At 42.4% G+C, this 25,823-nt stretch overlaps 1 protein-coding gene across 10 annotated transcripts in view; it reads right to left on the bottom strand.

Annotated features, from left to right (window-relative positions):
- Positions 1-10,577, bottom strand: part of FAM13C (family with sequence similarity 13 member C) — a 261,546-nt gene extending 250,969 nt beyond the window's left edge. For 2 of the 10 annotated variants that reach the window (XM_008163202.4, XM_042854732.2), the window contains exons 1-4: positions 10,225-10,559; positions 5,620-5,794; positions 4,908-5,117; positions 3,328-3,511 (exon numbers count right to left, since the gene is read on the bottom strand). In XM_008163202.4, the coding sequence (XP_008161424.2) occupies positions 3,328-3,511; positions 4,908-5,117; positions 5,620-5,794; positions 10,225-10,254 (599 nt within the window). In that variant the 5' untranslated portion in view covers positions 10,255-10,559. Of the gene's footprint in view, positions 1-3,327; positions 3,512-4,907; positions 5,118-5,619; positions 5,795-10,224 lie in introns of all 10 variants that reach the window. The other 8 variants (XR_010589230.1, XM_008163198.4, XM_008163201.4 and 5 more) reach the window with 8 other exon arrangements.
- Between the last annotated feature and the right edge of the window lie 15,246 nt (positions 10,578-25,823).

Here is a 25,823-nt window from a genome sequence, read left to right on the forward strand (position 1 = left end):
CTGACATATGCACCCACACAGTAATGAAAACAAATCTTGATGTTCATTCAAATCAGTAAATGTTAATCTTAAAACACCCACCACACAACACACACCAAGATCTCCTTGTTATACCAAATTGAGTTAGTGTCAGTCTTCCAGAAACTTGATTGGCTGACAGTCTATAAAACAGTTGTGGAGAACACCAATAGTCAAGCCTTAGTATTACTCAGAATAATATACTGGGAATAGTGTGTGCTTTCTAATTCCCTGCCATCCCCAAAACAACTAGGATCTGATCTGCCACACCAGGCAGTACCATTGAAAATCACTCTGAACAGAAGGACCTCAACTGGCTTCCTCAGAAGCTTTTTCTCCTCCCCCAGAGAAAGCTGGGCCTGGGACTTCCCAGATTTGCTAGTGCTGTAGCTAGTAAACCACTAAGGTAGGTTCTCTAGCAACCTTACACTCTTAGGTACCCTATGGTGACTAACACTTAACCCTGGTCTACACTACGAGTCTAGGTCGAATTTAGCAGCATTAAATCAATTTAACCTTACACCCGTCCACACGACGAAGCCATTTTTGTCGACTTAAAGGGCTCTTAAAATCGATTTCTGTACTCCTCCCCAACAAGGGGATTAGCGCTGAAATTGACCCTGCTGGGTCGAATTTGGGGTAGTGTGGACGCAATTCAATGGTATTGGCCTCCAGGAGCTATCCCAGAGTGCTCCATTGTGACCACTCTGTCTGCACTCTCAACTCAGATGCACTGGCCAGGTAGACAGGAAAAGCCCCGTGAATTTTTGAATTTCATTTCCTGTTTGGCCAGCGTAGTGAGCTGATCAGCACAGGTGACCATGCAGAGCTCATCAGCACGGGTAACCATTGAGTCCCAGAATTGCAAAAGAGCTCCAGCACAAGAGGTACTGCATCTGATCACTGTATGGGGAGACGAATCCATGCTATCTGAACTCCGTTCCAAAAGATGAAATGCTGGAATATTTGAAAAAATCTCCAAGGGCATGAAGGACAGAAATTATAACAGGGACTCACAGCAGTGCTGCGTGAAGACTACTAAAGAACCAGAGAGGCAAATGGCCGCTCCGGGTCAGAGCCCCAGACATGCCGCTTCTATGATGAGCTGCATGCCATTATAGGGGGTGCCCCTACAACTACCCCACCTGTGTGCTTCCTTTGTCCCCCACCCCTCCCGGGTTACCTTGGCAGTTATCCCCCCATTTGTGTGACAAATTAATAAAGAATGCATGAATTTGAAACAACAATGATTTTATTGCCTCTGCAAGCGGGGATCAAAGGTGGGTGGGGAGGGCAGTTGGCTCGCAGGGAAGTAGAGTGACCCAAGGGGACGGGTTTTCATGAAGGAGAAACAAACAGAACTTTCACACCGTAGCCTGGCCAGTCATGAAACTGGTTTTCAAAGCTTCTCTGATGCACAGTGCACCCTGCTGTGCTCTTCTAACCGCCCTGGTGTCTGGCTGCATGTAATCAGTGGCCAGGTGATTTGCCTCAACCTCCCACCCCACCATAAATGTCTCCCCCTTAGGGTACATCTACACTACAGGGGGGAGTCGATTTAAGATACGCAAATTCAGCTACGTGAATAGCGTAGCTGAATTCGACATATCGCAGCCGACTTACCCCGCTGTGAGGACGGCGGCAAAATCGACTTCTGCGGCTTTCTGTCGGCGGCGCTTACTCCCACCTCCGCTGGTGGAGTAAGAGCGCCGATTCGGGGATCGATTGTCGCGTCCCGACGGGACGCGATAAATCCATCCCCGAGAGGTCGATTTCTACCCGCCGATTCAGGCGGGTAGTTTAGACCTAGCCTTACTCTCACAGATATTGTGGCACACACAGCAAGCAGTAATAACAATGGGAATAGTGGTTTTGCTGAGGTCTAACCGAATCAGTAAACCGCGCCAGCGAGCTTTTAGACGTCCAAAGGCACTTTCTACCATCATTATGCACTTGCTCAACCTATAGTTGAACTGCTTCTTACTACTGTCCAGGCTTCATGGGTCATGGGAGCAAGGGGTAGGTGCGACCGCGTGGTGCTGCTGACTGGGAGAGCAGCCTGAGGCAGAAGCCTCCAGCTGGCATGATATTCCAGGCAGGACTGAATCTCCATTAGACGAAACTTAAAGAGAATGACCTGGGGAGTCATTCCCATTTTTGTCCAGGCGCCCCCGACCGACCTCACTGAGGTCGGGCAGGAGCACCCACGGGACGACGACGACAACAGCTAGCAGTCGTATTGTACCGTCTGCTGTCCGCAAGGCAAGGCAATGCAAGGGGATGCTGCTGTGTAACACTGCAGTAGCGCGTCTGCCAGCAGCACCCAGGAGACGTACGGTGCTAGTGAGATGAGCAGGCTCCATGCTTGCCATGGTATGTCGTCGGCACAGGTAACCCAGGAAAAAAAGGCGAGAAACGATTTCTTGCCGTTGCTTTCACCCGCGACAATATTGTTGCCCCATCGGGTATTGGGAGCTCAACCCAGAATTCCAATGGGCGGCGGAGACTGCGGGAACTGTGGGATAGCTACCACAGTGCAATGCTCCAAAAGTCGACGCTAGCCTCGGTACTGTGGATGCACACCGCCGACTTAATGCGCTTAGTGGGGACACACACAATCGACTGTATCAAATCGATTTCTAAAAAAAAATTGGCTTCTATAAAATCGACCTAATTTCGTAGTGTAGACATACCCATAGTTTGCTAGAGAACCAACTAAGAGTTCCTTAACTACAGTACTAAGGTTTCTGCAATGTCCACACCCCCTGCTTTTAATTTAGCAGCACGAGTGTGTGTTTCTCCACCTCTGCTGCCCTCAGAGGGGTCTGGTCCTGCCACCTCTGAACACTTTTGGGATTAGAAGAGGGGGAAGTGAACCCTTAATGGGTGGCCACCCTGAAGCGGCAAGATGGCTGGTGCCATCTGTAGAAAGAGGGGAACTTCCAGCACCCAGGAGGGCACTGGAGAGGTGGGGTATGTCACTGACTCCAACCTGAGAACAACCCAGTGCCTAAGAGCAAGGAGGCAAATGAAGAGTGCCCAGGCTGGGCAGGGTAAAGCCAGGTCAGCTGATCCTTTGGACCTGTGCTGATGTTCAAGGCAGATGCACTCAGATTTTGGGGTGGGCATGGGCTTCTATATCAACATTCTGTATAGCTCTGCTTCTCTTTCATTCACTCCTCAGTGTACAGCAGGCTCTTTCATCAATATTCCAGCTCGTCTCGGATTACTGCTGTTCTTGTTTTTAAGGGCGGGATCCAGGAATACAAACAAAAACAACTGTAAAATAAATCTAAATAAGATACTTACTGGAAAAGGGTGGGCCCAAATACAATGGCGAGGTTTTCCAGGGTCATGTGGTTCATTTCACTGTGTGATGCCACCTTCAACAGAAAGGTAGAGAGGAACTGGAAAAGGCTGTAGTGGGCCTTAGGAAAGCTGCTTAATAAGCTTTTCAGACATCGCGTACACTCAGCCATGTGGTTCTTATTATCTGTGAAGAATTAAAACTTAATTCAGTTACTAACAGATGGGTATTCTAAGTATCCAGCAAGTTTTACTACACCATTTACTTTATTGTAAAAAGATCTCCTCTCCCCCTCCCCCACCCCCCAAAAAGAGACACTAAGGGGAAAAAAGCGCATATATGCCAAAAGCCAGTGATTTTTAGACTAATCCTCTAATTATTTCACATATTAGCTTTAAACTACGAACGTTTCCCTTGTTACTGGAATTTCCTATGGAGCACTCTCGGTCTTTGGATTCTATCTTGTGTCAGTGACATTCCTCCTCTCCCGGCAAGAAAAATATAGTGTTTCTTGTTATTTCTAGCAGAGAGTATAAGACATGACCAACTGGCTATATGATAACCAAGACTTTATGGAAAAAGCTGTGGGAGGATTGTCAGCTGTGACTCTTGCTGGAGATTTGCCACATGCTGTGTGATTCATGCTAAGAGAAGACTGGGAAATTATAACCTTTCAGCACCACATTAGTCTTCGTTTCCCTACTAATTGGTAACATTTACAGTTTCAGGGCATTTTTGCACTATAAATATAGTACTGTAGTTACAGAAGAGAGGTTTAAAATTCCATGTCCAGGGACATTGACCTTTTCACTTTCCCTGCAGCAAAGAGGAACATTTTAATGGCAAATATGGGTTCACAAATACAACTCACTTTAATAGGAGGGGTGGGATGAGAATGATTGAATCCCCTAAATATTTTAACTGTGATAGCTCAATACTATGCAATAGCTAAGGCAATAACTGTTGTGTCTTGGATAGTTGTAAATTGAACACACTTGCAATATACAGTAGAACCTCAGAGTTATGAACTGACTGGTCAACCACACACCTCATTTGGAACCACAAGTACGCAATCAGGCAGCAGCAGAGGGGGCGGAGGGAAGGGAGGAAGCAAATACTGCATAGTACTATGTTAAACAAACTGCTATACAAATAAAGAGAAAGTTTAAAGAAGATTTGACAAGGTAAGGAAACTGTTTCTATGCTAGTTTCATTTAAATTAAGATTGTTAAAAGTAGCATTTTTCTTCTGCATAGTAAAGTTTCAGAGCTGTATTAAGTCAATGTTCAGTTGTAAACTTTGGGGAAAAAAACACTGTATTGTTTTGTTCAGAGTTTCAACCAACCTGTATTCCCAAGGTGTTCATAACGGAGGTTCTATTGTAAGTCAATTGGACACACTGCACAGGGGGATCCACAAAATACCCACCCTTTAAAGTGTGAAGTTATGCAAACACTCACACATTTGTTGATTACAGTGTTTAAATTCTGCTGTGTGTACATTAGTCGGCCATTTCTGGACAAAAAAGTCATCCCAGCTGAAATGCCATTGACATTTCGAATGAATTTAGCCTTTGTTTTACCTTCAAAGGTTTTAAGAAGGTTAGCATGTAAGTTGTCTGGGAAAACAGCCACTGGAAGCTCCTTGAGGAAAAGTTTAAAGAGGCTTGCAACAGAATCTATGTCACCATCATTAATGAGGTCCACTTTTTCACCTTGATCATACTTCCGCTTCAATGCTTTGATTTTGTTCACTGAGCCACTGATTCGAAATAAACCTACGTGATCCAGGCCTATTAAAAAACAATAATTACCGGTTATTATAAATTACACAAGGAGGAAAAACAGTTTTCTGATAGTGTCTACAGAGACCTGACAAATGCATCTTGGAATCAAATAAGTTTGCCTAATTGTTCAATCTCACACACCCCAAAAGAGTTGTTTAATTCAGTATTTCCAGGTTTTTTGTTTTTTTAAAATAATATTCCTTCATTATTACCCTTTAATGCCACAAGGAGTTTTCAACTACTGGTTTGGTTGATATCCAGGGAGTTCAAGTCAGCAGATCACATTTTTTCATTCTAAACCAACCTAATCAAAATTTGTTAAAACTTTTTTTTTTTTTTTTTTTTTTTTTTTTTTTAAACAAAAGTAGTGGAAATATACATGTTCTCCCATTAGCTACTATTCTCCTTTGTAGTCCTGCTTACCCAAAGCAAATTAGTGACAGCTCTTTATTTTGACTAAAAGTACAAACAAAAAGTTTCTAGAAAGCAGAACAAGTTATCAACTTACCAAACATTTCTAGGTATTCCACCATCTGCGTCACAACAAAAGGAACTTGGCATTGTGTTGCCTCTTGTGCAAGAGTCTCAAGGGGAACACCAAAGTTGTTTCTCCTCTTGGTGAGCTGGAAATCTGGTGCCACTTTATTTGTGCCTGGCTTAATTTTAACTGAAGACAGTGACTGCTGCAAATAAACAAATAAATAAATCCTCTGTGATAATACAAGCTGCTTATCACTGTGTACCGCCTCAGGGCTGGACATGGCAATGTGGCAGCTCCGCCTCAGTTTCCACATAAGTTCTTCAGCCTACTCCTTCCATATAGAGGTGACTTGGCCCTCCAGTCAAGCCACTCTAAAGCAGGGGTCGGCAACCTTTGGCATGCAGCTCGCAAGGGTAAGCCCCCTGGCATGCCGGTTTGTTTATCTGCCGCGTCCACAGGTTTAGCTGATTGCGGCTCCCACTGGCTGCGGTTTGCTGCTCCAGGCCAATGGGGGCTGTGGGAAGTGGCGCAGGCTGAGGGACGTGCTGGCCACCCTTCCCGCTTCCCCCATTGGCCTGGAGCGGCGAACCGCAGCCAGTGGGAGCCGCGATCGGCCGAACCTGTGGACACGGCAGGTAAACAAACCAGCCCAGCCCGCCAGGGGGCTTACCCTGGCGAGCCGCCTGCCAAAGGTTGCCGACTCTGGCTCTAAAGCATTCAACCCCCTCTGGGGTAGCAGAGTCACTTAGTCCAAATCCAATAAACATACCAAACAAGAGAATTCTCAGTCCTGCCAGGCTCAGCCTTCAGCCCCCTTTCTCACAGGCAGGATCCCAGCTACAATCAGCCTGTTTTCCCATTTAACAACCAGTTCTATGGCTCTTCTCTAATCAGTCATCCAGGACAAGCCTACCTCCTCCCAAGGCAAGCTACAAACCACAGCCAAGCTCCTTAACTCACACAGCAGCAGCTTGTCTGCTTCCCTTCTCAAAGAGCTATCTACAGCTGGGAACTCAGCACAGGCCTAGTGAGGTAGGGCTAACTAAGCCCAGGGAATACACTTTAACCCTTTCCTATCTGGTGTAGGGTCTGTCTACTCCACCATATCACCTTTCTTCGATAAAACCGATATTGGTTACAAACAGTCAAATCTTACCTGTGAACTGAGCAAGTTAGAACCTATTTTAGGCCCTAATATGGTTCCCATTGCTATAGTATCTGAGATCCTCACAATTGTGTGTATATTTATCCTCACAGAACCCCTTTAAAATAGGGAAGTACTATCAGGTCCATTTTACTTATGGGAAACTGGGTGTAGAGAGGCCAAATAACTCACCCAGCAACACATAGGAAGTTTGTGGTGGACCAGGTATTTGATCCTAGGTCTCCCAAGCCCTAACCATTGGACCATGCTTCCTCACCAGTTATCCTACTGAAGACTACTTGTTGATAATGAGATCAGCTCACGTTAGTAAAACAAGCAGGATTGCCCTCAAATCCTTAAAAAAAAAAAAAAAAAAAAAGGAGTAGCTTTGTGTTCTGATAAGTGCACACAACCATGTGAACCTCAGACTTATTCAACAACCAGTGAAAATAACATTGCAGTTAAACTGTGTCTATCAACAGCTCGTTGAGTCTTGCAATCCTTTTTCAGGAAAAATGATGTGTATTTCATACGGGTGCTATTAAAAAAAATGTGTCACTAGGTAAGATTTTTCTCTTTACTGTTAACACGTTACACTGTTCAGTAGGAAACAAGATGGATGTTTTGACTGCTCATTATCTTCTTCATACCATGAATACGAACACCATTGTCTAGAGGACAGTGAATGCATAGTTAAAAAAAAAAAACCCACTAGCAGTGTTCTCCTGACTCCAGGTCAGAAATAGTTTCTCCTTTGGGCACATACAAATAGCATTTATTAAATTAACTGGAAAAGTTAAAAATGAAATTGACAATGAGCATTTTATTTTTCTACCAACCCAAATCTATCATTTGCAAGCTTTCTTATTCATTGAAGATCCCGGTGTATGCCACAAATTTCATGAAAGAACATGAGTGCCAGAACTGCTAGACATTATTTTTGTACCACTTTTGCTTAATTTGCTATTATTTTTGCATACCTCAAAAGTTCTCAAATGAGAATAAATTAAAGCAGGTAGTTTCCAAGACTGAATGATTTGACCTCTGGCATGGTGTAGGGAGCCAGGGTGCCTTCCCTCCGAACTTGAGGGTAAAGGGCCGCTCTCTCAGCCTGAGTGGGCGGGGCCAGGCCAAGCTCACTCCACCCCCCAGAAGGGGAGGGGTGGGACAGGAAGTACAAAGGGCGGGGCCCTTAGCTCAGTCAGGGCAGCACCAGGGAGGGAGGCAGACGCTGACTGCTCCCTTCAGACCCTGCTGCCACACCAGGGGAGGCCCTGGACTGGGGAAAACCTCACCTGCAGGAAGGACTTGGGTTACCAGGACTGCCAGCAGCTGAATTCCCCGAGGAACCCGAGCCTGAGGGAGAGCTGGAGCTGCCAGCGGTGGACTACCCAGCCGACCCGCCTCGAGGCCAAAATCCAGACACCGCCACAGACCTTTGCCGGTGCTCCCCTGCCTGAGGGGTGCGCTCCAGACTCTCCCTGCCACTGGCCAGTGACGCCGTAGCTCCCCACTGCCCCCTAGCGGCTCGGGGGGGCAGCTGACAAGGATCACACTGTTTGTATAAAATAGATGAAAGCATAACAATTCCAATATCACATTCATCGGACATCGATTTTTAGTGATGTTAGGAAGTGCTGTATATTGAAATCATAGAATTGTAGGACTGGAAGGGACCTCAAGAGGTCATCTAAGTCCAGTCCCCTGCATTCATGGCAGGACTAAGTAATACATGTATACAGCTCGCACACTATTGTGATAGAGTCAGATCTTGGACTAAACTGGTGATTCATTTGTTGTTGCAAAGACCATTGTAGACAAAATTTATTGCAAGAAGTTTACAACCACTAGAGATCAGCCAGCTAATATAACTCTTACAAAAGGAGTCCCATGGAGCAAGTTTATGTTGCAACAAAAAGGGAGGTGCAATAAAGAAAGCAACTGGAATTTTGACCAGGTGACTGCAATTTCATTATAACAGTTAAACTTCAGACAAGGTAACTCCCAAAGGCAGCCTATCCTAGTAGTAAGGGGAAGCAATAGCCAACTTGAGCTGTCTGTCACAAGCCTCCACACAGTCAGTACTCAAATTAAAGTAATGCAACATACTAGGCTTGGCCATCCCAAATAAATCCCAGGCTTTAAAACATCTGCATCATTCCAAGGCCTAATGAAAATCTGCAGCCCCATTCAAGCTACCACACAGGAGAAAACTCCTAAGTATTGTCATAAGAGCTTAGGTCCCCCTGGGAATGCCTTCTGCATGGAAGGTCATTTAATGCCACGTTTTCAAGAAAGGGACATTACTGCAGCTTCCAACCCTTGAGGTCAGGAAACTCAATCATTGTATCCCTCCTGAAGCAAATCTAACCTCAGCTGCTGAGAACTTCCATACAAAATTTCAATCCTGGTTAAACAGCCATAAGTTTTGTGAACTAAGGAAAACATGCATCTTCAGCATGTAGATTATACCTGCTCATGATTTTATTGCATGGCTTAAAATAAGAGAGATCAGCAAAAACTGATGGCTGCAACTGTAACACCACATTAATAGAGCAACAAGGAAGAATAAGATTTAGGAGAAAGTATAGCATGTTTGTAATAGTGGGGGGCAAAACCACTATCTGTTTCACCTGGCATAGCCTTTTATTGATGCACCAGCACTTCTGAGAAGCGGGATTAATCAACAACAGCGTTTTTGACAAGAGGGAACTACCATTGGCCGGTAGTCCTGTGATATCACCATCCTAGATCTTGCCGAATATGGATGAGATGGCAAAAATTAGCCAGTTGAGCAATAAGCTACATTTCCATACTTCAAACTATGATCACCAGTAGGTTAGGTAGGAGACATTTCAAAATAAAAATAGAATAAAAATAAAGGCTATAAATCCTATTTAAGTAGTATAATTTAAGAACAATTTAAGTAGTATGTATATTTCATTGTTTGAAAAGGAATCTTTTTAAGTTTTCCTAGTATCATCCCAAAACACTTTAAAACTAGTATCTTTTCAACTATTTTATTGTCACGTTTTAAAAAAAAAAAAATCCATAAAGATCTATAGTAGAAATGCCATTCTGTCACTTCACAAATTCGCTTCCTAACAATGCTAAAAGTTAGGACTTATTTGTTCAATTCTGTTGCCATGGCACATATGCACAAAAGGTGTTTCTTACCAGTATATTAGAAAGTTTGACACTAGCTCAATGCTAAAGTATATGATTGATCTACTTAAAGAAGCAAATACTAACATGTAAAAAGAACTATAATTTTGTGCTCCATTTACACTGTATTGACTTTAAAGTCAATGAGATTAACAATTGTATTAAAACCCCACACTTTTAAGGGTGTCCTGGTCTAACAATCTCTCCCTCCCATGCTGCTGCATATTATAGTGGGGGGAAAAAACCTGCATCTTTCTCAGCAGCTTTTGTGAATGCAGCTAGGACACAGAATAGAATAAATAAGCCAATGAAAATCCACTTACACAAACCAAAAGGGAGGCACTTGTTCCCATGTTAGACCTGCGTTGGTGTGTGCTGCATTTTCAGATGTTCCACTCAGAAGACATGGCCACATTGCTTCTGTTCAGTCATGCAAACTTAACCACAGCCATTCAGAATGTTAGCATGGAGAGTGAAGATAGTTAATTTGCTATTTCTAACTTTAGTCTAGAATGTCACAGAGATTTCTACTGAAGGTAGAAACTGAGTACTTGTAAACATGGATTCCTCAAGGTAAACACTTGCTGCTACAGAGTCATATGGCAAAAGCTCACTCAAGTGCACACTATCAAGAGATGTTTCCATGGTACCTAACACCCACACAATGTCATAGCTTCCTGAAAACTCAGACTGATCATTTGATATTCAGTTTCCTTTTCAACATGGAGAGATGTAAACAAAACAATCTCATTGACCAATCGTCCTTGCCACCTGCAAACAATGGTGAAGAGCATGTTCTGAATTTATGGAGTAAGCAAGGGCAAAACACATGCAGAGTTAAGTTTAGTGAAGTGCTTTCATTCCTTGCTTTTGTGAAGTTTTTGCAGGCTTTTAGGTATGACAGGTAATAAAAATATGAAGATCCCTTTGCTAGGCAGGGAGAGAAAAGGACAGGGGTGTATAATATAGTAGCCACTACCCAAGCACTCCTCCTGGCCAGAGGCTGCTCTACAGTACTCTACCTCTGTTTTCCTTCTTTTCACAGGGCACTAAAGATCCATCTCAATCTCCCCTCATATCAGGGGCCACTGACATTCAAATACTCAACCATATGGGACACAGCAGGGCTTCTCCCCAGCCTAACAAGCACTCACTGCCATGCCCAGTCTTCTTTAAATAGGTTTCTTTATCCAAACCTAAGCACATACAGCCAAGACAGTTCCTTAGCTTACCTTTTATCAAAAGGTTTCATAGCCTCCCCTCCCAGAGGGCTCTGTTCAGGGCTGGCTCCAGGCACCAACAAAACAAGCAGGTGCTTGGGGCGGCACATTTCTAGGGGCGGCATTCTGGCACCGACTCTGGGGCATGGGGAAAAAGTGCCCCCGCTGCCCCAGCTCGCCTCTGCTATGCCTCCGCCTGCTCCCCTGAGCGTGCCGCCACTGCTCCGCTTCTGCCCCCTCCCTCTCAGGCTTGCTGCCTGCGAAACAGCTGTTTCACACAGCAAGGCTAGGAGGGATGAGAAGCCGAGTGGCGGGGCACTCGGGGGAGGTGGCGGAGGTGAGCTGGAGCAGGGAGTGGTTCCTCTACCCCCCCATTACTTCCTGCACCCCCCTCACCCTAGCTCACCTCCACTCTGCCTGTTCCCCTGAACGCGCCGCTGCTCCGCTTCTCCCCCCTCCCTCCCAGGCTTGCCGTGTGCGAAACCACTATTTCGTGCAGCAAGGCTGGCTGGGAGAGAGGGAGGGAGGGAGGAGAAGCCGAGCGGTGGGTGCTCGGGGAAGGCGGTGGTGGAGCAGAGGTGAGCTGGAGCAGGGAGTGGTTCCTCTACTCCCCCCACCCTTGCTCACCTCTGCTCCGCCTGCCCCCCCGAACGCACCGCTGCTCTGCTTCTCCGCCCTCCCTCACCTGAGAGGGAGGGGGGAGAAGCGGAGCAGTGGCACGCCCAAGGAAGCAGACGGAGTGGAGGTGAGCTAGGGCGGGAGGCCCGCAGGAAGCAGTGTAGGGGGGGAAATGCGGCATGCCCAGGGGAGGAGGCAGGGCTGGGGATTTGGGGAAGGTGTTTGGAAGGGGTGGAGTTGGGGCGGGGCTGGGGGCATGAAAAAAAGGGGGAACGGCCAAAATTTTTTTTGCTTGGGGAGGCAAAAATCCTAGAGCCGGCCCTGGCTCTGTTTCTGGTAGTTTCTCAGTCCCAGCCAAATCCCTTCTCATAGCCAGCTCTCATTCAACCAGATCTGCTCTCAGCCAGCTCTGTTCCCCTTCTGATCACCAGGAGTAACCCCCACCCACACCTGTAATTCCTCTCCCCAAATATAGTCTACCCCAATCACTCCTCCACTTACTGCCCTCTGACAGGCCTTTATAGCCCCAGGTGTAGCCCTGCTCTCTTTAATTGGCTCATCTGGGCCCACTTGCTCTGCACAGGGTGGGGAGACTGGTCTACGGACGGAGACCAGTTACCTTGTGACAGGCAGACCCAAGGAAAGAGAAAGGAAGGCATTTTTATCCTGCTAATACAATGTGCTCTGTTGGCCGACAGTGTAGTCTAAGTGGGCCCCCTATCTGCTACCCAAGCTGGGGGCTCGTAAATATGGTGGTCTTATCCTGACATTATCCCACCTAAGACAAGGCTCGGTGAGGTATTGTCCCCCCACCACTTCAGCAGAAAGTCCTGCCATATGAGCCTCTCCTGCTACCCCAACACAGCTTTCTACTGGGGTAGGGTAAGGATGAATCTCCTTACATATATGGCAGGCTCCGGGCAGTGACATGCCACCCCACAATTTTGTGTTCCAGGGCTTGAGATAGCCATGCACCGGGGCACCCACTCCTAGAAGGGGTGACTAGGCCCTCTCTCATCCCACTTTCCTTAACACACCCAATAAATGGCTTTGTTACCAAAATGGAAATTTCTGCAGGAAATGTCTGTTTTTGACTAAGTTTGTCAGATTCTCATAAAAAATCCCCAAACCCTCCCCCTTCCACAAAAAAACACCCTTTGGTTTTTAGGCCATTAAAATCTGAAACTTTCATCCAAAACTGAAAGCCAGAACCAGTTTGTTTTTGGGGGGGGTTCTTGTTTGATATGAAAAAAAAGTTTTTGTCTCAAACATTTTTTCTTAATTTTCATAAATTTGACATAGGGGAAAAAACATTTCCCAACCAGCACATTAGGAAGATCTCGAACATTGGTTCCACTCATCTCATGTTTGCAAGATTTTCCTCATTACCAGGAGCCCAGAGACTTTTTTTTTTTAAATGAAAACCTAGATCCTGTGGAAAGTGGTAGCTCTTGCCATTGGTTAGTGGATTATTCAAGCTCTGATTAACATTCTGGCTCACACGCAAATCTGGATGTCTGCAAGAAGAGCAATAACTCTAGCTGTATGAACAGAAACCCATTTATATATATAGGAAATAAAAAGCAACCCAAACAAAATCAAACCAAACAGCCTTCAGGGTTTGAACATTGTTTCTTCATTATTTGATCAGCTCTGCTTATTATCATGTTGTAGATAACTTGATTGTAAGGTGGAAACAGATCTTCATTGCTCCTGTACCTGAGTTGTTAAGCCATTTATTGAGGCAGAAGTTGTATCATTTTTTTCCCCACAGGATTCCTTAGGAGCCTGAATCATGCTCTCTATTAAAATCTCAGAAGATAAAAAAGCATATTCCCTAACACCTATGGTCATTTAGTTTAAATATATTTGAAATAATTTCTCAGCCAATTAATGAAATAAATAATTGTATATTATCTATTGTCACCATGTATTTCCCTATCAGGAAATCAAGGAAGACAGAATTGTTCTTGGAGGAGGTCTGTGAATTGAAAGATATGTATCTACTCAATGTTTGTCCAGGGCTAGAATCACTGGAAGAACGTCTCCCAATCTCTTTCTACTTCCAAGATAGAAAAAGCTTTCTTAAAACCATAGTCAGTTAGAAACAGCTTTTCTCTTGCTCTACAGATAGGCTTATCAGGTAAATGTCAATAAATATTGATTTCAGCATACACACAAATGGATGAAAAAATATTTCCATAGATAATCTAAACTTACAGATGGATAAAACAAGAAAAATGCTTTGTTTGCTTAGTATATTTTGACATGTAATGTTGACAATTTGTGTTTAACCAACTATAAAGCTTTAGCTTTTTGCCTCTCAATGTGTCAATTATTGTCTGATCCACGCACGACTTCCTGTAACTGAATGTTTAAATAGATAAAATAGAAAAAAAAATGCTGAAAAATATTGATATTATCTATTGATATTATCCATCAAAATTATATTAAAAAATTGAGTTCTGTAAAATCTATCTATAGATTTGGGATGTCAGGCGTTCAGCCAAAAAAAAAAAAAAAAACACACCTCAGTCCAATTTAAAAAAGAACAGTGTAAGAATTATAACTGACGTAATCCTCCTCGGACCCAGTAGATAACATTAGCCCTAAGCAAATACCTTTTAAAGCAAGTTGACAAGCAATGGCTGAACACAAAATGGATTTTCTGTTCATTTTTCATGGGCTCTTCATCTGAGGTAGCACAAACAAGAAAAAAGGAGCTATGAGTCATCATTTATTAGCCTGGAAAACTAACTGTTCAGTCTCTTTGGTTTTTTAATTGCCATTATTCTTTGAGAACTCATTTTCAAGAGCAACCTGCTGTGTTTGAATATCAAATACAAATAGGCCCATTTAAAATGAAAGGAAAACACATTTCAACTCCCTTGAAACAGTGAGGGGCTAGATTTTAAAAAGGTGCACCATGTCATTGACATCAATGGGCGCAAAGGAACCTCAGCACCCCACCAAAGGTGTTCAGTACCCTGCAAGATTGCATCTTTCAGTTGCATGCCCCAAACAGTCACCAGCTCACTCACCAGTGTAAGAGCACTTGCTCATTTTCAATAGGTGGCAATACTGTAAGTACAAAAAATGCCCATCTAAACTAGGGTGTGAAAAATAAAGGAGTGATCATGTATTCAGGGCTGTAACAGAAGGCTGGGAGCTAGCACCTGAGCCAGCACTCTGATCCCCCTGGTACCTATTAGAGTGGGGAATGGAATGAAATTATCTAATCAGGTGGAAAGCTGGGGGAGCTAAAGAATTAGTCCACCAGCTGAAGCCTGATAAGATAAAAGAAGGAAGTGCTGGGAAGAGAAACAGGGTTGACTAAGCCTAGACTTAGAGATAACAAGGAAGGGAGATCTCCTCTCCAGCCATAGGGAGAGGGGCTGATGGTACAAGAGTCACTGTAAATAACATTGCTTCAAGGAAACGTAAGAGGAGGTGGTGACTGAAATAAGCCATACAGTGTGGATATGTAACCTATGAAGTCTGAACAGGGGAGTAGAAGCCAGGAGCAGTGTGCGACCTGCTCCAAGGGCATTCACTATTTAGTTAATAGCATATGTTGTGCTACTTATGATGTAAATCTCCACCATTAAAGAATCAGGGGCTGCCAAAGAACGCTGCTGGTAGGGGTTTGCTCTCTTTTTGGTATAAGTGGCTGAGTAACATATGAGTGACTACTTAAAAACCAGCAATAAGAACCTTTTGTAAGTGTCCTTTATATTCTAAAAAGCAGGAGTCCATCACATAACCCAGTGGTGACAAAATGCATCATATGTGAAACAAGAATGGGGAAAAAAATGAAACAGAACAATTGTAGGTCATATCTAACAGTGGGCCTGCCCCTCCAAGCACTTACAACCAGATGGAGGTGGTGACACATACTACTCTTAGTAGTCCCAATGACCTCAAAGATCAGGCCTGCAGTTATAAGAGAAACCCCTTGTCTGTGTTAGTAGATCTAACAAATGCAGATAGTTAAGCATGTCTTTCAATGATGAAATGGCTCTTTGGCTATTAAATGTTGAGTGCCACTGTCTTAAAGGGCTTCTTCCCAGACCCGTTGCAGTCATGAAAAGAAGAACACAAATAGGAAGGAAAAGGAATAGCTTGCTTGTTTCTCCTGGTAAATGAAAAAGGTTAGCTCAATATTTTTACAGGAATATCAGAGATGCCAAGATCACAAGTGAGGCTAAGGCAGCTATAGTAAATCAGTGATCATTCAGCATAAATTATAGAAAATTATAGCAAAAAAACCCAAAAACTTATGTTATAATTCACTACAAAATGTGATTAGGTTAATCCACTGGTCTGCATCTCATTTTGGTACATAAGAAACTATCCAGCCATGCCAGGAAATAGAGATTTTATTCTAAACCTGTAAGATCTTTTCTATTTTAAAAGAAAGGGGTATAAAATGATATTTTTAAAAAAAAAAAAGACAGACTAGGCAGGCAGAAATAGCAGTTGTCTATGCATGTACTTTTCAGTATGGCCACAGGGTGGTGATGCAGCACTGGGAATTATTTTAATAAAATGATACTTTAATTATTCTATATTCAGTAGCGGAGTCGGCAGTATTTTGGCTCTGGTAAGGGACGGCTCCAGGCACCAGCGCACCAAGTGCGTGCCTGGGGTGGCAAGCCACAGGGGGTGGCCTGCCGGTCGCTGTGGGGTGGCAGTCAGGGAGCCTTCGGCGGCATGCCTGTGGGAGGTCCACCGGTCCTGCGGCTTCGGCGGCAATTTGGTGGCGGGTATGCCGAAGCCACAGGACAGGCGGACCTCCTGCAGGCATGCTGCCGAATCCACTTTACCAGCAGACCTCCCGCAGGCGCACCACCGAAAGCCGCCTGACTGCCGTGCTTGGGGCGGCAAAATACATAGAGCCGCCCTTGGCTCTGGTGAGTAGAATGTAGAAAGTTCCAGTCTGTCATAGGTGTTAAACAGATACTGGAGGAGATAACGATTAAAATCTATAGTGCCCCAATTTCTACTTTAGGCCCTGATCTTGTAAGTTGATCTGCTAGGATGAACCCCTGGGCTCACATAGAGGACCACTGATATCAATCAGGGATTCACTTGCATGGAACAAGTTGCAGAATTTGGGCCTTAAAAGCCCAAAATAAAAATAGAAGTACCCCCCAAAAAAGTCAATTTCCTCACACACAAAGCAAGGAAATTAAAAGCGAAGACTAAAACCTAACCCTTAGTCAACCACAGTGTGCCTAGGTATTGAAGTTGTCAGTAGACAGTGGGTAACTGAGTGGTCTAAGACTAGGGAACTCTTTTAAATGTGGCATTTCATCCATAAATCTGAACTTTATCATTTTAAGTATGTACTTAAATGTTACCTTAAAATACTTTTTGTGATAGTTTAATTCCATTTTCTGTCTACGTTCCGAGTATTTAAAAACATTTTTAAAAGTTGATGGGTGCAGAGTGGGAAAAAATCCTTTGAACATGTCAGAAGGTCTGAAGATCCTATAAACCCCAAATTATTCAGCTTGTAAAAAAAATGTTGCCAAGCTTGCCATATATATATATATAATAAAAACTTTCCCAGCTCATCGTAATTGCTCTTTTGCTAAAGATGTTTTTGTTGTTGATGTGCAAGGTACTTTGAGCTGCACTTCATGGATCTGTAACAATAAACATGTAATAAAAGTCTGTCTAAAATGTTACCATCCCTTAGGTTACTGTATCTCAACTGCTTTTTAAGTCTGCCTTTTAAGCACTAAAGTAAATGACTCCCTATGTTTATACAGTAACTCCACGTCATTGTTTATTTTGCAAAGCCCAGCTAGATTTTGGTTAGATGACCTCTTACACTTAAGTAATGACTGCTTCAAAGTGTAAAAATAGAAAAGCTGAAAGAACCAGTGCTTTATTTGTAAAAGGGGAAGCCAAAGGAAATTGCATTCTCTCTTCATTGGCTCTAAAAGGTCAAACAACTCTCCAGCCAAGGAATGTATTTTTCTATTCCTTTATGGAAATTCAGAGATTTGCATGAACATTTGCTAAATATATTAACATGCATGACAACAATAATCTCAGTCTGTGACATCAAGATCTTTGTGTGCCTTCTTTCCACAACTATACCACTGAAGTATCCTGAAAATATTCAGGGCCAGATTCATGCTGACAAGTTTCCCTTCAGACAAACCAGTCCTACTTTTACCAGAACTGAAAACAGGTTTCCAAAGAGAACCCACCTGCCTATCACTTTACATTGTATTCATTGGATCATGAGCCACTTTTAATGAAATTTGATACCTTTGTGTTTACAACTGCAACAAGAGAAACTAGGAACTGGGGAGAAACTATTGAGTGCCTCTCACTGTCTAGCTGACTGGGGAAAGGAAATACAGTATAGAAGGACTTAAACTGAGATAGATAGGAATAGACTAGTAAGAATTCCATCCAGCACTGAGTAATCATTGGCAAGGAATAATTCATGAAAGAGAGTGTTTCCATTTTAAGCTTTAGTCCCCTGAATTTCCATTCAGCCTTTAGTCTGTATACATTTTTTCCATATTTCAGTTACACTAAATAAAAAAACCAACACTCTATATGTACACTGGTCATCAAAATATTCAAACCTCTAAACTCTCCTTGAACAGCAGCAGAATACTTTTTTCTCTGATTTCCTTCTCCAAACTACATATTACGGGAAAGTGGTGCTACCAAGAACCACACTGTCATATCCAAGAAACTGATTTGTCTGATTCTATCATGTTTCACCCAGATGAACTTATTGGGAAATTATATTCAAAAATATAGGCCATAATTTACACTGTTAAGCCATTTACAGATTGGAATGGAAACAACATGCTCTCTGCTACTTATCATCATCTTGTTGTTGTGAAGGCCAAAACCACTACTAGGTTCAAAAAATAATTAGATAAATTCATGGAGGATTGGTCCATCAATGATTATTAGCCAACGTGGTCAGGGGTGCAACCCCATGCTTTGTGTGCCCCTATGCCTTTGACTGCCAGGTGCTGGTACTGGACAACAAGGGATAGATGATCACTTGATAATTGCCCTGTTCTATTCATTCTCTTTGAAGCATCTGGCATTGGTCACTTTCGGAAGACAGGTATCAGAGGGGTAGCCGTGTTAGTCTGGATCTGTAAAAAGCAACAGAGTCCTGTGGCACCTTTAAGACTAACAGATGTATTGGAGCACAAGCTTTCGTGGGTGAAAGCCCACTTCGTCGGATGCATCCGACGAAGTGGGCATTCACCCACGAAAGCTTGTGCTCCAATACATCTGTTAGTCTTAAAGGTGCCACAGGACTCTCTTTTGTCGGAAGACAGGATATTGAGCTAGATGGACCATTGGTCTGATCCACTGTGGCCAGTCTTATATTCTTATTATTCTGCCCACCTCCATCCTGCAATTAACGGATGGTCTTTTTCACCTTGTGAATTACCAAAGGCAAGGTTGCTTATGGCATATGCCCATTTCTGCTGTCTCCCAGTGACAGTTGAATTATGTGGATAAATGGGTGAATGGATAGGGGTGAAGATGGAAAAAGAAAAAAAAGAGAAGGAACAAGTGAAGGTGACTTTGTGTCCTTATATATGTGTAAATATTTAATAAACTCTCCTATATCTATTTTCTTTTTTTTTTTTTTGAGGCTTTCAAGTAGTCACAAAACCAAATCCTTATCTGAGATCTCCCTTGCCAATTTTGTAGAGCTTCAAAGGTGCAAAAAAATGGCAACAACTAAGCTCTTGTGAAAATGTCATGAAGACGAGTTGGAGCCTGTCTCTAATGTTTTTTAATGTAATTCCCTCCATGGACCTAAAGGTCTCTGAATGGTCTTGGCTGGTGTTCTAGGTTTATGGGAAAATAACTGAACATTAAAAGAATATTACCTCACATTATTTAAGAGCACCATTCTGTGGGTGCACCATGAGTAAGAATTCCACTGAAATCAGTGACAGTTTTGTATAAACAACAACTACAGAGTAAGTCTGAAAATCAGCATCATATAGGAGGCCTGCTCAAGGCCCTGCACATTATTTAAGATCCACCTAAGCCCATATCACATTTAAAATGACGGTTAGGGAGGCATAAGACTTTGTGAAGGCCATCTGCATGGGATGAATTACACTCATGATGGGGAGGAGGGAAACTAAGCCTTTTAGATCAGTAAATGGAACAGAGATGATAAACTACCAAGACAAACTGACAACCTAAAATTGCTGTAGCTGCAAATGCATCCAGTAATAGAACATAGCATAGAAAGAGCTGCTGTGCTTTGGAGTGACTGGTTTTGAGCATTGCTCTAATTACAGCAACCTGTATTTAAAGGGCATACACTATTTCTTTCTGCAAAAGAGCTATAGAGAAGTATTTAACTGGGAAAGTTAGTTAAGTTACCTCCTTCCACAGTATTGCTACTACTAACTTGCAGGACTGACAACAAAGTACTGTCTTGTTTCTTCAGCTGCTATGTTATAAATAGCTGACAGCCGCTCAGAAGTGCAAGATCACTCAAAAGGCTGTTTGACTTGAAAAATTAAATTTCTGACTGGAAAGAAGTTGCTCCTTGGTCCATGTAAATTTTAGTGCTATTCTGAATTGCTTGTGCGTTTTGTCCTTTGCCATTTTTAAAGCAGAAACATGTTATACTATCCGATAAAATGCATATCTGGTAAATATTGTAAATTTTTTAAGTAAACTCTCTTTCACTATAATGAGGACCTTGGTGCCAATGGGAGTTGCATGCAATGATGTAGGGTAGTATACACTACCTATGGTTGCTCTGGTCATTTAGTAAATCCTCAAACTTCAATATTTAAGTAAACAGTGGGATCTAGGAACAGCAGTCTCACTAGGGGGTCTGAATCAAATGAATTTACTTTTTTAAAATAAAATGGCCAAGTGTGAAATGAGGTGTCAAAATGCTCACAGTACTCAAGTGGCTTCCATCTCATTTCAGAACACCTGAACATTTAGCATCTTTAATTACAATAAATACCATGTTTCTGGGCATGAAACAATGACTTATTAATGTTTAAATTGAAATTACTATGACTACAAATAAGATTATGTAGAAGTGTCATAGGTGAACAAATTACATTACCATTTTTGAGCTGGTGTGGGCGATTGGCTAGGGGAGGGAGGGGGGAAATCAAAGGAGAAAGAAAAGGAACAAACTTAACTTTCATAACAAATCCAAACCATTGACTTTTTTGACACTTTGAGGGCTTTAAAAAAAAAATTCCCAGTGGGTGCTCCATCTATATTTCCTCAGAATTTTGAAACCTATATTTACATAAGACAAGACAATTACTAAAAAGGGGCTTCATCTTCTTGGGTTGAATTGGAATGCTTAATGGAACTGCTACAGACATCTCCTCAGTGTTTCTCAGCAGGGGTTGTAACTGCGAAGTGTCTTTCTCAATTTTGAATTTTGTCTGGTATGATTTTGCTTAGGAACACAGAATCACAGGACACTCTAAATCCAGGAAAGTAACAAATCACTTGAAGCTAGCAGACAGGAGGCAACTAATCTAAAATAACATTGATTCAATCAAGACAGAAGGTTCCAAAATTATAAGCCTTTAAGAAGTCACAGGTACAGACTGACTCTGCCTGACCTGTCCACAACTCCCTTCCCCCCCATGCTTGTACCCCTCCTCACACCATGTAATAGGTGATGCAGGTGCCACCCTCTACTGCTCTGGACCTTGTGGAGATGCTCTCCAAGTCCAAGATCCATGTGGCAGGAAAGGGAAAGGCTGCTGCTAAACATATATTACTCACTTGCCAATCCTGCAGAGATTCCCTGGAAAATAATATAGTTTAGGAACGTATTTATTTATGTGGAGCTCCAGCTCATGGTGCAAGGGCAGCCACACTGGCTAAGGATGCAAGGGGGGTCCAGAACAGATGTGCAGGCACATGGCTTCCACAGGATCAATGGGAGGCTCTCGCGCTTATAGATGGCCCCCATGACCCAGACTTATGGATGGAGTGGCAAACCCCATTGGGAAAAGAACCCTGTGAGATGATTGTTGTGGATACTTCTTCCTTCAAGGCCCTTGCACTTTGTCCCTTATTAAAGTCAGTTGAAATTTTTCAAAATTTGTAACTACATTTTTCTTTAATGCCTCCCATTTTTTTCAACTAAGTAAATTTTTTATGCCATCATGCAGCAAGGAAAGTCTGGGCTTAATAAAACTGAAAGAAAAGATAGAGGATACTTTAACTTTTTGGCACATTTGATTTTTTTTTTCCCCCAGTGAACCATATGAGTCATTCCTACTTGTTACCACAACTGCTACTGTAGTAGCAACCTCAGAAGTAGCATTATGCTCTATGAAAGAAAGTGCCCTTAGTCATAAAAGAAAAATCAGTGAATCAGTTTTTGGAAGGGGGACTGAATGAGAACATGACCTTATGAAACTTGATATGCATGTCATGTTGCATCAATTTTTAAAATAACTGCAAAAAACTAAAATGCGTAATTTGGATATGCTCTCTCACTATAGGTCAAACTACACTGGCCACCTATAAAGTTGACTAGCTATTAATATTGTTACTCAAGAACTTCTTCTAGCTGTCACCATAAAACAGAGCATCCAATGACATTTCAGCACAAACAGTACTTCCGGGAGAAGAGGAATTATAGGAGGTCAGCAGGTGACACATGCAGACTTTCTATTTAAGACAAGAATCCTACTACATTATAGAGTTCATGATCCAACATTATAATGTTGTTCCTAGCAGTTTAATGGATATAGTGTTCTATGCACCCTACTCGCATTTCCAGATTTATAACCATATATGATTTTTGCTGCTAGAGGCTCTGGCACAATTCAAAAGTGGCCTCTAATTTTGGGCACCTCTGCTTCTGGGTATTTAGTTTTAGACAACTGAGTTCTTCTTTTAAGAGCTAATAAATATGCACAATTCTAAGTCAAGGCAGTGGTTACTGGGGATGCTCAGCATCTCTGGAAAAAATAAAATCAAGCTTTTGATCTCTAAAGTTGGACATCCAAACAAAAATACCACAAAAAAATCAGAGGCTACACTAAAAAACATGGACCCCTATATTAAGGCCCCTAAAAAAATGGTGATTAAAGGCATCCCTTCTCAGTCTGACTAAAGAGATGGCACTTCAGAGGAAGTGTACTTTAATCAGGGTTATAATTGTTCCTATGAAAGCAAATTTTTAATGCCTTTTGGGAGCAGGGAGAGAAGGGCACAAACTGTATTGTGAAGTCAGGGATCAATTGGGCTACCTGCAGAGGTGTTATGTTGTATATCTCACAGTGACTCTGGCTACAATTTAAATGTAAATGTAGGCTGGATCTGGTTCACCCTTTTCACTATGGATGAATCAGCAACAAAACAGAGATGAAAAATCAGTGAGAAACTTTAAATTGCTGTAACATTGAATGAACGTAATAATTAGCTTCATAGTAAGAGCACAGCATAAAAATGAGAAAACATTGCTGGGCTTTACAGCAACTACTTCTGCAAACTGTTTCAGTTACATCAGGCAGCATTTAAAAGGCATATAGTATTTCTCTCTTCAAGAAAGCAACAGGGAATTATTTAACTTGGATAGTATGTTCATAGCCCGCTCTCCAGCGAGTCTTGATATAACTCTGAAGAGGATGATAAATCACTGTCTGCTTCTGTGGCATAAATAATTGAGCTAAGATCAGAATCATAAGATCACTGATATGGTCCTTTGGAGTTCAGCTAAATTTAGTATTAGAAAGTGGTTTCTACTATTTCTTTTCAAATTGTTGTGCAATTCTGACTGTGTCGTGGGCAGATTAAAAAAGGTAAAAGACCAATGTCAGACTTATCTCAAAAATGTACCGTGACACTTGCCCCTAATAAATTCCTTAAATAAAAATCCCTTGAAATACAAAAAGCCATGACATCAATGGGTGTTCCATGCCAACATTTAAGCAGCATAACCCCATATGGCCCCTAGTTCCTCTTAATATATTCTTAACCATCAACATCTATTACAAACCATGGGACTCAGGAATACTTATCCATTTGGATGCACAAATAGGCTGTCAGTGGACTACAATATGTTTTTGCAGTAAACCATAAGAATTATCAATTAAGTAAAGCACTGCAGAAATTTAAACCCCAATAATCCTTGGGGGATTAATTGCCAAAAACAAAGAAATCAACATAAATATTCTTACTATCTGCTAATAAGAAAATAGACTGTTCTACTGCCTGACTCACTGCTAACTTGACTGATTTAAGCAACAACCATTGCTCATATATTGAGTGTCCACAAAAAGGGATACAGAGAATAATTTGATTAGTATTCCATTTCTGCTCCAAAAGTTGTTACAGGTCTCTTTGGCAAGGACAGGTCCATTCTGAAAAGTTGTGTGCTACTTCAGAGTTTGCCTCTACCCAGCAGATGTGTTCACCTAAAATTGGACTGAGTCACATTTTTTTCTTCACCATCACAGTGGGGTGTCTTCAGAATCTGAAGACTTCAGTAATTCACTGTATCACTGGAACACTCCAGAGACAGTAGTTCAACCTTCTAGCCATAAGGTCGTGTGCTCACAACAAGCTTGTATAGAGAAAGTTCAAGTAGTATATATAAATTGAGACAGCTGGAAAAAAAAATTCACAGATTTTCTGTACTAAAAAATGCTATTAAATTTTAATCCCAAATCAGTCTAAAAAGCCAAAATTAAAAGAAATGAGAAACCAAATCCCTCCCCTGCCCCCAAAATGGCTTTGGGGCCATTAAACATTTTTTTTTAATTTTGACCCCACTGCTAGGGTGCCTCCTCTTGGCTGCTTTGAGGATTAGCTCTTTCCAGATCCAATGCTCCCTTCTGCCACTCATTTGCTCACCCTCTATGTGCAATTCAGTATGCTCTCCCTTCGTGTCTTGGTCTTCCAGCCAAGTCACTATTGTCCTCCCCTTCCAGGGTTTCAAATTCCTATCAGATGACTGTCCCAGGCAGTCTTCTGCTCCACTGCCCAGTCTGCGTGTTGTCCCCCAACAGTTAGTAGGGGAACCCAGGCTACATTCCAGCCCAGGGACCCTACAACTAAGGTCTGTACTATCCCAAGCCTTGCTACTACTTCACCTACATCAGGCTTTCTCCACCCTCCCCTGGTAGACCCTTCGCTCATGGACAGCACTCCAAGGCTTCTAGTTTCCCTCTTTCCACCGGTAAAGCATGGCTGCAGGCCTCACACTGTAGCCTCTGGCCTCAGCTTCCAGCTTTTATACCAGCCTGTTCCTCTCCAGCTGGGCTCCATCTTCTATTAGGGCTAGCCTAGCCAGCTTAGTTCTCCCCAAGTGCAGCCTATTAGGTTAGTTAGTCCTTTCCCAGCTACCTTAATACTTTCAGTGAGGGGTGGAGTGAACACCCCATCACTGTATATGAAACCTTTCAAAATGAAGTCATTTTGAAACAACAACAAAAATCCAAAAATTTGAAAGCTTTTTTTTTTTTGTCTAAACAAAAATTGTCAAAGTGGATACAAGTTTACAAAAAAAAAATTATTGGTCAACTCAACATTTTTTGACTGAAAATTGTTTTGATTAAAATTTTCCAATCACCTCTATGCACAAGAGGGAAAAATACATTTTTCACACTGGCAAAGTTCACACACTCTCTAGTATCCAATATTTGAATTTCATGACCTGACCTGCCTAGTATCTCCCAATACCTGGTGGCTCATACCACAGAGCTAATGTCATGTGGAAATCTAATATTTGAACAAGATTACCCAGAATATAGAACCAAACAAAAAATGATGCAACCATAGTAAATGCTGCTAGTTGTCTTCTCTCAATATATCATACTCACTGAAAAAGATGAGATTCATACCCTCAGCCATGGGCCAGCTCCTTAGCTGTTATAAATCAATGTAACTCCATTGAAGTCAATGACCCTACGCAGATTTTGCACCAGCTGAGGATCTGGCCCTATGCCTCTCTTCAAAGTGAAATTACATCAAGGATGTAGACTACAGCATGAGTGCCATCTTTGGACAAATTGCCTAATAATAAATTCCATTTCTTATGAGGAGATGTATGATATTGC

This window comes from Chrysemys picta, chromosome 7 (genome assembly GCF_011386835.1).
Source record: "Chrysemys picta bellii isolate R12L10 chromosome 7, ASM1138683v2, whole genome shotgun sequence".
NCBI lineage: Eukaryota > Metazoa > Chordata > Testudines > Emydidae > Chrysemys > Chrysemys picta.